Genomic DNA, 15,779 nt, shown 5'->3' with positions numbered 1-15,779 from the left:
TGTGTTCTGTATATTATGCCCCCAATGGGGCGTTGATGAAGACCTACACAGTGCATAAATTTCTTTTAAGTTCTGTTAAGCAATCTTGTGTTATGAGTACAATTAAAAGTCCATCAGTATCCCAAGTACTCGTGCATTATCTACCCTGCCACACTTCGCTAATGCGTCTTATCATTTAGGTTGCTAATACTGTTCAGTGTAAAGACAGTCTTTCTGAGGTAGACTGTTCAAGTTCAAGGACAAGTCTTTTTCTTACGAAATGCATGACATTCAAAAAAAGACAACAAATAAATACTACATGTACAATATGTAGCAATGAGGTAGAAATGGTTATAAAGAACAATGTTTGAATACAAGTCAGATGAAAAAAAGAAAAAAAAAAGAAATGAATATTCTCTAGCAACTGTATATAATCCACGAGGAGAAACACACACACACACACGCACACACACACATACACACAGGAGAGGGAGAGAGAAGAAATAAACTTTTGCTTTTCTTTTTTTTTTATATATCATAAGACAACAAGAAAGAATGAATGTGCTCCCAACCTTGGTGTACTACAGAACCATTTTATAAATATTTAACATTCTATAGGACTGATTCATATATTCTCACACAACTCTGTGGCAAGGCTGACCCATGCTGCCGACATTCTACATATCACTGAGACAGGGAGGTGAAATTTTCCTGCTTTCCGTCTAATTGTCTTTGACAATTGCAGTGCCTAGTGCTACACTGCTTGTGTTGTATTTAAAAACAGGGGAAAGAGGAGAGACTTGTTCATTAAAGATGCAGTATCCCTGGTTCACACAAATGCATCTGGCAGGTTCAAAATCGAATGTCAAGCAGAGGTCTTAGCAGAGTGTGAGCTTCAGTTCATGTGTTGGTGAGTCACCAGTACAGCTGGTTTTGAATTCTGAAATACTAATAGCTCCATGTTTGCTAATGTGCTTTGTATGAAAAATCGGCAAGTGATTCAACAACCAAAGGCTTTTCCTTCTCAAAAGAAAAACACATATTAAAACACTGAATTGTCAAGTGGTCATGTGGATCTGCGCACGTGAAGAAAGGAAGTAACCAGTTGCTTCTGAATAATGTAAACTAGATGTTAGTTTTAAAGTTCAAATAGGTGGTGGTGAAAACAGCACACACATACATATACACATACATGCTAATTTTATATATATATGTGTGTGTGTGTGTATACACACACACACACATATATATATTAGAACTTTATATATATATTAGAACTTTACCTTAGTGGCCTCGATAGTTCAACAAACTGTGTCCCTTTCACTTTGCAAAATACAGTTTCAATGACCATGATGATAGCCAATTCTTGTTAAGAAACATGAGAATGGGATCAGGAAAGTATCTTTCTGTGTGGAGTTGGACACATTTCTAGAGAAACACACTCTAAATGCCTCTAAAATGTATTTTCCAACCCACAATTATATGTAAATTTACAAAGACCTATTGTAGGAATTAATTTGGATTTTTTTTTTTTTTTGGATGTATTCTTCTGAAAACTGCATAGCCAAGTACTATGCAACCCATGTAAATTGACCTTGCTATTTTACATAGCATAGCCTCTGGATAGCTTTTATCACTTGCCCAGATGGTGTTTGGCCTATGTATTTTAGTGGAATGGTTTATTTTCTCCTTGATAGGTTTCAAATGCACAAGAAAACATTATACCCGTCTATCTGCATTTGAGTAGAATACAAACTGACTAATAGATAAACATTCCGTGTGAAAGTAAATAGCCTTAAAGTATACTGCCTTCACATTCCATTGATCAGCTCAGTCAGCAAAGTTTTCCATATTGTCACTAATGTTCTAAATATTTTGGTGAGAAGCATGCCAGGAGTGTAGGGTATTTCCATTTGTGTCACGCATAAGGTCATTATGAACTACCTCTTGAATTCCTATTGATCCTTCTCCTGAAGTGGTTTCCTTCACTTCCTTTTTGTTCCTGTTGGAAATGTTATTGCGGTTGTGAAGAAGAGAATTAGGGGCTGTTAAGTGGACTGGCTCAAATCCCCTGGCCAGACGGCACGGGATTTGGACTGGCTCATTACCTTACCTTCATTAGTAGCCTTCTCCAAAATCTTAGCAGTCAGAAAGAGGCCAAGGGTATGAAGCCCGATTACTCAGTTGTACTATCATCACTGATTGTACACATTCACTTCTCAGGATGTGGCACCCCGCCCCCACCCCAAGCTCCAGAAGGGATGGTCAGAAAAGAGCTCATTATTAGGCTAGTCCACAGAAGAGCTCATAATGCTGCCATGCAGAATCAAAGAATCACAGGAGAGCACTATCTACTCAAAGGTCAGCCTTATCTCCCCCAACAGATCTTCATTTCTTCAGCATGCCCAATTTCCTAAGAGATCAAATCCTAGAATTCACGAGGCTAAATGAAATTCACACAAGACTTCAGCTTCTTCCTAAATACATGGATTTTTGACCACTCATACCGCAAAGTAGTTTTAAAGTCACTTAAAGCTAAAAGCCGGTATGTAGGACCTTATTTTCGGTTTTATAAATGAGTGTAAAACACAATAGTGCAGTCATATTTGGCATTAACTCTTACCAGCCACAAAAATGTGGGTCAATATTGGATTTTCCAAAGTTGTCTAAGTAAGACTGGGTTTGTCAAAACTTGCCAGTTGCTTTCAAGTGAACACAGCATGTTGGCGGAAATGAAATGTAATGTCTAAAAGACAGAAAATAGGTCAGCACTGTGCAAAAGTAAACTTGTCAGTGAGATCAATATGGACCTACAAGTTAATGGGGGATATTAGAATTTCCTTACAATAAGAGATGTGCAGGGTAGAGCCAGAACACAACTATAGCATTTATTCACTTGTGAAAAGCAGAGGACGTATTTAAATATTATTTTTTGTATCCTTAATGAAAGGCACTGCTTTTTAATATGGAATATTTATATGTAAGCACAGTTTTAATTGATAGGATATCACAGTAAATCAAATTTTGGTTCATTTGCTCAGTTTCTCGCAACATTGAAAAATACGAAAAAAGGGGGGTAATATGATCAAGCATGATAAAATTTCAGAAATACGATGAAGTCCTTCAATAGCTTTCTCTATGGTAAGTGTGTCAGAGAATTTGACATTGTGAATGCAATCAGTCAAAATTTTTGAAGGGAAAAAGAAACAATAACAGAAAGCTTTCTTGGGGCTTCTCATTGCATTTATTTAAATTTTTTAAAAATGTACATCACTTTTTGAATACATAAAATGCCAGTGCTTTGCAACAGTTTTGTTACTGCATCTCTCAACTAAAAAAAGGAAGGAAAAAAAAAAAAAAAAACCAGGAAAAATACATTCAAAAAGCCAGGCTGTTCTGCTTATGCACGGGCAGTGGCTTTGGAAAGCTACAGCCTACACTGTCTGTTCAGAGGCATTGCCGAACATCAGTTAGCTATCAATGAAAAGTTGCACATAAAGCATTAAAGGATACAAAGAACAACTTGGTGGGGTGTAGGAGAAGAATGGGAAATTAAGAAAAATGCCACATGTTCTGGGGGGGGGGGTAGGGGCGGACTCAGGTAGAAGCAAGCACGAAGACCGTTATTTTTGGAAACTGGATTTATGGAAAAAAGGAGAAAACAAAGTAACGTGTTTGACAAGGTAATAGTTGTGTGCACGCGCGCGTGTGTGGGTGTGTGTCCACGTCCAATTTTCTACTTTCCTTTCCAAGAGAAATGTAACAAAACTGAGGTAGAAATGAATGTGGGAGCACTATAGCCCAGAAGATTTCAAAATGAGAAGCAAAATTGCACTGAGAAGAGAGGCGTCAGAAAGAGGGGATGTAGATGTTCTTTGTGGATATAGAGAAGTTGGTTGGTTGGTGTTTGTATTTATTTATTTATTTGTTTGTTTTTGCTTGCTATCTTCTGCATTCTACCGAACAGCACGGCAAGCCTATAAGCTAGATTAGTGAATAGAAGGACACCATTCCCAGCAATTTTAAGAGAGAACTTGCAAACCACCACCACCACCACCACCACCACCACCACCACCACCACCACCACCACCACCACCTATGCAGTAAAAGGCAGTCCTAGTTTTCCGGTACTGTGACTTTCAGGGTCCTACACAGGTCTTGTGGCTGAGTGTTCTAGACACTAACATGAACTGAGTAAGTAGCTTTCCATTAACCAGTGTACCTTTTTAAGAACATTTTCATTTCATTATCAAGGAGCAATGTACGAAGAACTCTTGCAGTTTTTGACATAAAGGATTATTCTGCTCTGGTTAATTCCCCATAATTAGTAAAAGAATCTTTAAAAAAAAAAATCCTTCCATTTCTACTTTAAATTGTAAATATTCAGTTGTATCACACGTCAGTATTTTTTTCCGGATACATTCAAAGTAATTTTCCTTGCTCTTTTTTTTCCCAATTGTTGAGGTAAACATACATTTTAATATAAAGTAACATTGAAGCCTATCCCATTACTATCAGCAGTACATAGTGCTTTCAACACATTCCTTTGAGGTACTGTACAAATCACAATCGCTTTCCTGAGTTTTTGCAGACAAGAACATTAAAAGAAATGAACTGCAGAAATTAAGGTCCAGATTACCGTTACCCTGTTTTACCTGTTCTTAGCTTAGTACTGCAGAACAGACAGGATTGAGGAATACTGTTGCTCTTAAAATGGCAAAAATCTGGTTTTCTGTCGTCACACAACCGTTCATCTCTTTAGTCCAATAATGTTTGAAGTTAAAGCTCTTTATATTAGCACATGCCACCAATGTAATTGTGAGGCAAACAAAAAATAAAGCACCACTCCAGGCACTTGACAGCAACTAAATCTCGAGAACAGCAGAATGGAATCAACACACGAGGTTCATGTCCTTCTGAAATCAACACACTTGCACCTTGCTCCTTGGTGAGCGTTGTCTAGCTTGAACTGAACTGAGCATCGACAGATGCTTTCTGTATCTGGGGCTCTCAAATCAGAAGCTCTCGTTTGATGCGTTTTTTTGTTTTTTTTTTTTTCTTTCCTCCAAATCTACCCTGACGCTAAAGATGCAACTCCATCGTCATCTTCCCCAGTACCCTTTGCGATTTAAACACTACTGGAAAGGGGCTCTATACCCTATGTAGCAGGTTTTATGCGCGTGTGCCAACATTCATTACATTTATTTTTTTTTTTTAAAGAAGTCATCACTGACTGCAACCAAACATTTTGTTCCATTCAACATACATATCAAGCTCTTTTTGAGATATGCTAGGCTGAATCTTGCAGAAAGCATTTTCAAAGTCTTGATACGTGACGGGCCTCAACTGGCCGGGCATGATGGCTGAAAGGTCCGTGGCTGGCATGGCGTGGAGGGGGCCCACCGCCGCTTCCTGACACAGGTGGGCCACGTCTAGTCCGGAGAAGCCTTCTGTGCGCTGGACGAGCAGTGCAAACTCCTTGTCACTGAGACAGTAATTGTGCTGTGAGAGCAGTTGTACTATCATCTGGTGCCTCGCTGTGCTGTCGGGAAGTGGGATCAAGAGTCGTTTCATGAAGTACCTCCGGAGGGACTCGTCGATCTCCTCTGGTTTACTGGTGGCACAAATGACTACGATTTGGTCCTCGGCCGACGTGAGTACAGTGTCCAGCTGCATCAGGAATTCCGTTCTCATCCGACTGACTGGACTGTGCTCCTCGCTCACCTGGGAGGAGAGGAGCATGTCGATGTCGCTGACGAAGATCACGGCGGGCTGGCGACACCGCGCCACGAGGAAGGAGGCGTGGATGATCTTCTCCGCCTCGCCCAGCCACTTGGCCACCAGCCCGGAGCCGGCGATCTTGAAGAACGTGGCCCCCAGCTGGCCCGCCAGGCAGCGGCCCAGCAGCGTCTTGCCGGTCCCGCGGGGCCCGAAGAGGAGGATGCTCCGCGGCGAGGCCGTGAGGCCGCTGAAGGCGTCCGACCTGAGCACGGGCCACAGGACCTCCTCCTTGAGCACCGCCTTCACCAGGTCCAGGCCGGCGATGTCGCCCCAGTCCAGCGGCGGGCCCTGCGCGATGATCTCGCTGCTCACCAGGTCGAGCAGGTGCGGCTCGGCGCCCTTGAGCGGCTCGTCGGCGGCGTGGCCGGCTGAGGTAGGTGCGCGCAGCGCGGGGCCCTGCAGGCCGTGGGGCAGCAGCGGCCGGTGCTCCTCCCCGGGCTCGCCCACGCCGGGCGACGGGTACTTGCCGAACGAGTCGCCGCCGGGCCGCGCGCCCAGGCCGGGCTTGGCGGCGCCGTAGGCGGGCGGCGTCAGGGCCCGGCCGGGCTGGCCGCCGAACTTGCGCGGCTGCTCGGGGGCCAGCAGCTGCTTGCTCGGCTTGAAGGCCAGGGCGGCGGCGGCGGCGGCGGCGGCGGCGGAGGCGGAGGCGGGGTCGGCGCCGCGGTCGAAGCTGCTCGCGCTCCCGCCGCCGCTCCCGCCCCCCCCACCCCCGCCGCCCCCGCCCCCCCCGCCCCCGCCGCCGCCCCCGCCTCCGCGGCCGGGACCCGGGCCGGGGCCCGAGCCCGAGAGGGCGCCGTCGGGCATCCTGTACATGGGGCTCTGCGCGGACCGCTGCTGCCCGTAGCCGTAGCCCGCGTAGCCGGCGTCCAGGTCGCCCTGCGCCGCCATGTAGAAGGCCTTCCGCTTGAGCGAGCTCGCCGGGCCGCCCGCCAGGGCCGAGGGCGCCAGGGGCGCGAGCGCGTGGCCCTGGTAGGCGTAGCCCGCGACGGTGGTGGGCGGCAGCGGCGTGGGCGCGGGGATGCCGGACGGCAGGTAGGCCGAGGGCGGCGGCGGCGGCGCGCCCCCGGGGCTGTAGCCCGCGCCCACGGCCGCCTGCGGGGGGTAGCCGGCCGCCGGGTAGCTGTAGCCCGCCAGGTTGGAGGCCCCGTTGTAGCCGGGGACCAGGGCGGCGGGCGGCGGCGGCGGCGGCGGCGGCGGCGGCGGCGGCTGCAGGAGCCCCGAGCTGTGCAGCGGCGACGGGTGCGGGGACGGGAGCGCGGGGGCCGGCTGGCTGCCGTAGGCCGAGTGCAGGTACGAGCCGTTGTAGCCCGGGGCGTATTCCTGAGACGGGAGCCCGGCGTGCAGGCCGGCCACCGGGTGGCTGCCGCAGCTGCTGCTCGAGTAGCTGGGCTCGGCCAGGTTGCTGGCCACCCCCGGGGAGCTGCCGATGCTGGCCGAGGCGTCGGCGGGCGGCAGCGCGGGCGCCACCCCGGCCTTGCCGGCGGCGAGCACCTCGGGGACGCAGTTCATGGGGTACACGGCGTCCGCACTCAGCGACGGCTGCCAGGGCTCGCTGTCATTCTTCCGGCCGTTCACCAGCCCCGAGGGCGCGTCCGAGTAGTTGCTGAGCACAGGCCGGTCCACGGGGCCTTCCAGGATGCCCGAGTACTTCTCCGCGTACTTCTTCAGCAGGTTGGACGCCGTCAGCGCAGAAATGTCGTCGTTGGCCCAGGCGTACTGGTAGGTGCGCTGCAGGTGGCCGCGGTAGGCTTCGACCTTGTGCGCGGGGGACCGAGTGGTCGACGTGATGTCAAAGTGCTGTTCTGGCCACTGCGCATGCTCCGGCGTCCACTGCATCTTCAAGCCTGAGGATGGGGGGGGGGGAGGAGCGAGGAAAAGTCAATTTACTAAGGTGCTCATCGGAAAGGGTCACAGCTCTCCCCTAACTTCCTTGGTTACCTGCGATTTTCCATTAACGCCACAGCCATCCTAAAGAATTCCCACAGGTCACAGTATCCACTGTGGCCGCACAGTGCGTGCGCTTTAAAAGGGGACCGAATTTCAGTCCTGTGTGAAAAGGCAACCGAATTTAAATAAAGATCTCTGTAGAGGGCCGGATTCTTTTTTTTTTTTTTTTTTTTTTTCCTCCTCCTTAAGCAATAAGCAGATCGATTCCGGTGGAGCCTATCAGGTTACTTGCTGCACACACACGCGCGCACACAGGCACACACGCAGTGCACACGCGCAGGGACCCGTATATATGTACACACACGCTCCTGTCAGATCAGACTTCGACAGCAGGTCCTTAAAAACAATGAAATATGCGGATCTGTTAAACATCCGGCACGTGACACTATGAACACGGGCAGTATCTGGCTGTTGTGTCTTTTCACACCAGAGTTTCTGTTTTGTATTTTAGCCAATGTAAAAACGAGACACAGCCGACAGATCACATCTAGGACCCCTCTCTTCTTCGGGACTGAACACCTAGTTAGCACAGTATAATGCTCCCTGCGCAGAACAATATGACACAGACATAGCAGGTCACTCCATAATCCAACTCTCATCTAAAGTGCTCCACGACAGTTTCAAATCTGCTTCGTGGAGTGCAGCAAAGCAATCTCCCAGGCAGCGCTCCATCGCTTTCATCGCACAAAGCCTACAACTCGGTATGAATTACAACTGGCTCCTTTCTGCCTCTCAGTTCTGTTGTTGAGTCTCTGAAAAAAAAAAACAAGCATCACTTGTCTGTCGGTCTTCCAGCTGGCACGCTCCCTCCTTCTCCTACAGTCCTTCCCTCGCGCCCCCCCCCACCCCCCCACCCCCGGCCTCCGAGGACTGAGAGGGGAGAGGACACATGCAGATACACACACGTACATAGGCCCGCATAGACGTACCCCTCTCACGTGCGTGCATGTGCGTGTGTATACGGATGTGTATACACCTGGACAGAGAGAGAAGAGGCAGGAAGGAAGGAGGGCGGGGGAGGAGACAGGTGAAAGGGAGCATAAGAATAAAGAGGGAGAGAATCGGGGTTCTGCTTAGGCTTCTGCGGGAAGCAGTGTGTGTGCGGCATGAACTCCAAGAGCGCCCCTAGATAATGAGGCGCTACGGGTAATTCTGTTACCTGCCCGATCACTAACTGAAGCAAGGGGACTTCAGTAGCAAACTGTTGTGAAACAAGACTCTTTTCTCAGAATCCGAGGATCGTTGGAGTTTTACAGTTTAAGGAGACCCTAGAAATTCCCTCACTTCGCAGATTAGGGAACAGGCACCCAAAGGGATCTGTGACATACCCTCCCTCGGACCCTCAAGGACTCACGTATACTTGGTCACCATACAGCACCGCGCCCTGCTCTGTCTCCCGGGGCTGGCTCACCTCATTCTAATCTCTGCGTGGTTCCAACACTTCCTCTTCTGGTACAGCTGCATTAAGTAGGCCTCCTTAATCTCTTTTGTATTAGCCAAAGTGAATTTTGTAAACTGCCTTAATGCCCTCTGGCAGAGATGCCTCGATAAGGAGGAGGCCTGGTCTCAATGAAGCATCTGTGGCATCGGCTCCCTTCTGAATTACGGCAGTCTGTTTTGACAGCTCCTACACCCTTCCGCCTTCCTTCTCCAAGCCCTTTAGCTCTTCGTTCCCTGCCTCTGGCTTCTGACATGGCCAGCTTTGACTTGCTGAGCTAAACTGAACATAGCACAGAGTTTGGTAACAGAATGGCATGTTGATTCCCTCCTGACTCTCTCTTCCTTGTTTGCAAAACCACTGCACCAGACACTGGAAGTTAATTAGCAGGATGATGCTGTGCTAATTGTGTTAATTTACAAGGTTTTAGTCAAAGAGAATCATGCCAGGGCTGGCACTGCTGTCATGCTTCCGACTTAATGATTAAGAAATACTGAAAACAAGGTGGGAAGGATTGCAGTAATTACACAATAAATGAATAAAGCAACAGGATTCATTTGCAAATATATTTTACTGCAGTTGTACTCATTTGCATTTGGATTTTTAAAAAGGATCCATGTAGATATTCATTTGCAAATCACCATCTCAGTTAAATTAAGTCTGAATGCTGCACAGTATAACTTAATCAAGCTCTCTATTTTTTTTAATAAAAATATGAAAGACCTTACTTCTCTTGTAGATGCAACAGATTCTTTCTTCACCCTCCTCTCCCTTACTCCTCCCAAATCCTCATATGTGTTTCTCTTTTAAAACTCCACTTAAAAATATATATATATATGTATATATATATCATCAATTACAAAAATAATTGTGAAATCCTGATGAAGTACAGCTTGCATTTCAGTCTGAGAAACTCTGGGGGTGAGTTCTAGGAGGAACTAAAGTGATTTTTCTTAATTGTTTCTGCCTTCTCAATCACTCCTTTTGAAGGGGGGGGGGAGGAAAACACATCGCAGAATGGGTGAAATGACTGAAACCACACTTAAAAGGGGAAAAGATGCAATTTTAATGAAGCAGCATTTCAGGAATCATACTTTCATTAAATTCAACTGGAAATTATTAAGAGCAAATCACCAGGAACCAATCGCAAGTAATCAGTATCTAAATTCTTCTAGTGTCATGGGATTTACTTCAAGCCTTATAAAAAGGAAAGAATATTAATGTGACTATAATGCAGAACTGTCTAAAAGACCTACAAATTCATTAGTCCTGTAAATTATTTCCAGGGAATTTCTAGTAGGATTTTTTCTTTAAAAGATTTTCAAATACAGAGTTGAAAAAAATAAGAACTCACATATGCTCTGAGTGGAAGTCTGATTACATTGATACAGAAGAAACGTGAATAAATGTCTTGAAAGGAGGCCTCCAGAAAAAAATTTGGGAGTCAGAGAAAACAGGATTTACCACAAACTCAACATAACACACACACACACACACACACACACACACACTCACACACTAGGAGTCGTGGCTTCCTCAGCTGACCTAAGCATTAGTTAACATATATGAAGAACATGATAAAAGCCCATTAAAAAAAAAAAAAGAAACTGCTCTGGATTTTGAATAATTATTTGAAAAATAAACAAAAAAGGGGCAGCTTTCTACTTTATTGGCTTAAAATTTTTTCTTGTAAATTAATCGTTTACAAAAAATGTGCAAAAAATGATTTTAGGAAGTTAAAATCACTGTAATAGACAAGAATGTAAAGTTTGCATAAAAGAGGGGGGTTGTTTTCACGGAGCGGGTCTGTGAAGTTCAACTCTGGCAAGACATACATTTTCTAAGCTTTCTACTGCATCTGAAATTGAACAAAGATCCTATCAAAATTATTTATTTGGGACAATTACTTGATGTACCATTGCCTTTTGGTTCTCGTGCTATTTTTGGATGTGCTTACCAAGATAATTGAAAGTTTATTTATTGATGCATATTAACTAACACTAACCTTAGCGAGGCCGCCAAAGGCAAGACTGAGCTTTGATTAAATCACCTTAAGGGAACAGAATTATTCACATCCCCTGGAACACGAGTACTTACCCCGGGTTTTGAAATCACTAATGTTACTTGAAAGCTCCAGTTAATAGTTAAGCATAAACTAGTTCTTATTATTAGTAGGAGCCGAAGAAGCCAGCGTACAGGAGATTGTCCTGTGCTTTTGGAGCACAGAGAGCTTTCTCATCAGTTTTTTGAATTTTAATGCTAATTGGAAGGAGAACCAAACTTGGTTGTGTTGTTGTTGTTGTTGTTATTCTGTTTACTGGTGGTGATAGTCCTGATGTGGAACAGAAGAAAAACGTCGAGCCAAATGTTCTTTGAACAACAACAACAAAAAAAATCATGCTCCATTTGATTGTTATTGCTGTTCTCTATGTGTAGGAAGTAGCACACGAGTGTCACTTGGCACCCAAATAATAAGATGGGCTTTAAAGACAGCTTTTATATGGTTTCTCTTTGGAACATGCAGAGAAAAATCTCAGAAACAATACTATTTTAACATTATTTAGAAACATGACTCCAGAACAATAACTTCCACTGCTGTTTAGAAATAGCTTAAATAGGTACAATAAAGATTCAGACAACAGTGGAAAGTAAGAAAAATAGTTCTTAAAGATAATTGAAGGACTGTTCCAAAACATCGATTTTTATTTTTGAAAGGATCGGGAAATTCCTAATACAGCTAGCAAATTTCACAATGCATTGTGTTTGTTCTTAAAATATATTATTTAATAGAAAATTGCTTTTAAGATACCTTAACGTAAGTTATTACACCAGAAAGATAGGTACTACTTTAAGAAGCCTGAGCACTTTGCTGTTTTATTGCTATAGGATGAATTTATGTATATTAAACGAATAAGGCTGTATTTCCCATAAAACTGGACAGTTTGGAGGACATTTTCCTTTCTGATCGTTTCTGCCCACATTATAACTTAGGTTTAATTACTAAGCAGTTGCTGCCTCATTGCTTTACTTGCTCCATTTTGTTCTTTATTTTGAAACAACACAACTGTGACGTCCTTCGAAGCTCTGTCACAGCTTCACGATGACAAAGAAGCTGCTACGGAGAAAAATGAAGGATATAAAAGCAACTTTAAGAACGGGAGGAAATCGGAAATAAGCCACTAAGCCTCCGGAGTCTATTTTTAGCACACATTCCTGGAAATACTCCTCTAAGGTCCGGGCTTCCCTACCCTGACCCCTACCTGACACACGTGTGCTGCTCAGCCGTTCAGCAGGTCTAAAAAAGCTGTTCTCTACAAGGTTCCCATAGGGTACTGCAGGCTGCTGGGGACTTGCCTTCATCTGTAGGTTTTCTCACACTCCTGGGGCAGGGACCGGAGGCAGACACCTGCAGGCATGGAAGGCTTGCTTGCTGCACGACATCACTACACCCGTTACGCCCCTGTGGGCCACTGTACCCCTGAACTTTTCATTAGTACGTATTTAAATGTATTTTCATTAGTACTTATTTAAGTGTATTTTTTTTAATCTAATGGCATATTTGCCCACCTTCTCTCTAGAAAGCAGTCACTCCTGGGGTAAATACAACAAAGTGCAGTTGACCCTTGAATAACACTGGTTTGAATGAATTATGTGGGTCCACATGTATGCAGAGGTTTTTGTTTTGTTTTGTTTTTGTTTTTTGTTTTGATAAATACATGACAATACTGCAGATGGATTTCTTACGATTTTCTTAACAGCACTTTCTTTTCTCTGTAGAGCTTACTTTATCATACGAATACAGTATAAAATACAGACAAAATACAAAATGCGTGTTAATCGACTGTTTACGTTATTGGTAAGGTCAAGAGTAGGCTGTTACGTTTTCGGAGAGTCAGAAGTGACACGCAGACCCTTGACACCTGCGTTGTTCAAGGGTCAAGCTGAATGTAATAGTTGACACCCCCTGGGCCTAACACTGCAACAGAGTCATCCTCTCCTGGGGAATGTTAGAACCAACACACAGGACATTCAGAATTCCAGGAAGAGGGCAGCAAATTCACCAGCTAAAAATACAGGTTTGTGCAGTAAAAGGCTTCTACAAACCTCCTGGCGGTGAACACGGGCCTGATGCGGTATCTCCTGATCATGATCCTTCAAGGAAGGTGATGACCAAATGAAATGTTTGAGCAGACCCAGTAGGAGTCTCTCCCTCCTAAGCCAGGAGGCCAGCACAGCAGTGTCTAGGATCCCCTATACTCACCCAGTTGATCCGAAATCTTAGTCTATTCCCTGATCATTCCCAGCCTGAAAATGTGATGTCATATCCAAAAACAAGGAGGAAGAGCATGGAAATGACACGTTCTTTTTAACCCAGTCGATCCAGTTCCATCTTGAGAACGCCAAAGTTAGAAGACCTTTATCAACAGCTAACCATGTGGTAGAGACTGTGAATTTTATTTAGCCAACGACCTGAGGGCTCACTATGTATAAAGCCTGTGGTTCGGTGGTGAGAATTCAAGTCGAGGGCATCTGTTTTTGTAAGACAATGAAGCTTTTTCAGCTTCGTGTCTTCTTTGTCATTTCACATTCTAAATTCTCTTTGATTTTAGAAATTAAGGGAACTTTGAAGTAACCCCAACCCAGACAGTCTCAGTTATACTTTGCTACTTCACTTACTATGATGTCCTGTGGGGTTGAAAACTATTTTGCCTGACACAGTGTTTTATTTGGAGGTATTGCTAGCGTGTTGGGATAGAAAGGGACTGATGAAAACACAAAGGTTGTAGAATTTTGTTCAAAGAGTGAATATCCCAAGCTTGAGAGTCAGACCCAGGGCTTTGCTCATGCCATTGCTTATTTGTTCAAATCTTGGTGAAGTCACTTAAGCACATCAAACTCCCTTTTTTGCAGCTATAAAATGTGGACCATAATGGTATCCTATATCTTACTGGATTGTTAAGAAGATTACCTAAAGTAATAATATTCATGAAAATATCTTCTGTGAACGGCTATACAAATATTTCTTATTCTTTGATTTTGAAAAATAATACAAGTGCACAAAACTGACTAGACAGAAAAAAAAAAAGTAAAATCACTCCTAGAATTCTAAGTCACTTTTTCTTCAACCTCAAGACAGCTACTGAAAAGGAAATTTTCCAGTGGGAATGTTGGTTATAAGGAAGGTATTAGAAATTCTTTCATACTCAGCAGAACACAGAGCATGATCTTACAAAAAGGGGCCAGAAATCAGATGTTTTCGATTCTAGATGTTTTCATAGTATTTTATTTTAAATGTTACCTGTTACTCAACATTATAGAGACCACAAGTAAGAAATAAAGTACTTAGAGGTTTAAATCCAGTGAAACTTGCAGCTTCAAAATAAGATAATTATATAGCAATACTGTCAAATGATTTTTCTCTTTAAATCACACTTTCACACCTCAAGACTCCAAATTATAATACATTTTGAAGCAAATTACTCCCTCCTCCCATTTCACCATATTTGCATAAAGCGATCCTTTTTAAGAACCACGCAGGCATTTCTGGCTAAATGGCCCTTAGTAAATACAGTTTTAATACCTCACCCTCTAATGTAGAGAAATTGCCACCTGACTGCCTGAGGGCAGCATACAGCCTGCAACCATCTTCTGTTTCGCCAGCACAGTTAACTTCATAAAAAGAATCTTTATTTCCATATTTTCTATTTCTCAAGACAAGGTGAATGCTCTGTATCACTAGATCTCATTCTCCCCTGGCAACAACTGGATGAACCTGAATCCCAGCTGCCCACTTTGGACATGGCACGCTCTCTCCACTTTGTCACGGTGTTCCCACTCCCTATTAGAACGTCGGGTATTTTTATGGTAGTGATCGGTCACGTAAACAATCAAATTTATGATTGCATTAGGAAGCTTCAAGCTCCAGCTTTTACACTTAAGTACATTTTCTTGAAAACTAGTAAGTATAGTGCTCTAAAACGAACAAGTAGTATCTTTAGAAAAAAAAAAAACCCTAAATATTATTATACACACACACACACACACACACACACACACACACACACATTCCTGTCCCCTTAATCAGAACATAGGGAAAATGGTTGATATTTTTCTGGTTGATTCAGTGTCCTCAGTACAGCAGTGTAGAATGATGAATAATGATTTAAAAAGCTGGTTTCCACATTGCTGTAATTTCACCGTTTCCCCCTTTGCTCTGATTTGTCAGATACTTTTTCTAGATGTTTTCCCTAAATCAGTCCTCACCATTCCTAATATGCTCCTTTGAATATATCACAAACCAAAGCTTCATTTAATTTTAATGTTTCCCCTATAGGTCGGTCAGTCATGAGTTTTAGTACATCTTTCGAGAGACTGTATAAGTGATTCCAAAGTTACACTTCCTATTTCTTAGAGAAAACTGGGGTGGTATCTTGGTAAGCAACCGATCTGGTCTATAGGTCATCCTTTTGGGCTTAGTAAGAGCCTGTATTCAATGTTCTAGACATCATGACTTAGGCTAGAATGATATGTACTCTGTCCTTCAGTTAAATTTGTGTGTAGCTTATCACCTAAGTCAGTTTCCCTAAAATATATTAGATTTTATTCACAGCAACAAAATATTTACTCATCAAAA

At 44.1% G+C, this 15,779-nt stretch overlaps 1 protein-coding gene across 4 annotated transcripts in view; it reads right to left on the bottom strand.

Moving 5' to 3' along the window:
* The window catches only part of FIGN (fidgetin, microtubule severing factor), a 145,380-nt gene that overhangs the window by 14,674 nt on the left and 114,927 nt on the right, over positions 1 to 15,779 (bottom strand). Inside the window, exons 3-4 of one of the 4 annotated variants that reach the window (XM_077883434.1) lie at positions 6,525 to 7,604; positions 4,950 to 6,431 (exon numbers count right to left, since the gene is read on the bottom strand). The exons of the other annotated variants lie outside the window; for them this stretch is intronic. Of the exons in view, the coding sequence (XP_077739560.1) occupies positions 5,206 to 6,431; positions 6,525 to 7,604 (2,306 nt within the window). The 3' untranslated portion in view covers positions 4,950 to 5,205. Of the gene's footprint in view, positions 1 to 4,949; positions 6,432 to 6,524; positions 7,605 to 15,779 lie in introns of those variants that run through there. 4 annotated transcript variants of the gene reach the window in all.

This window comes from Canis aureus, chromosome 34, assembly GCF_053574225.1.
Source record: "Canis aureus isolate CA01 chromosome 34, VMU_Caureus_v.1.0, whole genome shotgun sequence".
NCBI lineage: Eukaryota > Metazoa > Chordata > Mammalia > Carnivora > Canidae > Canis > Canis aureus.
The sequence above is the reverse complement of the archived record's forward strand: the minus strand, read 5'-3'. Positions and strand labels throughout refer to the sequence as shown.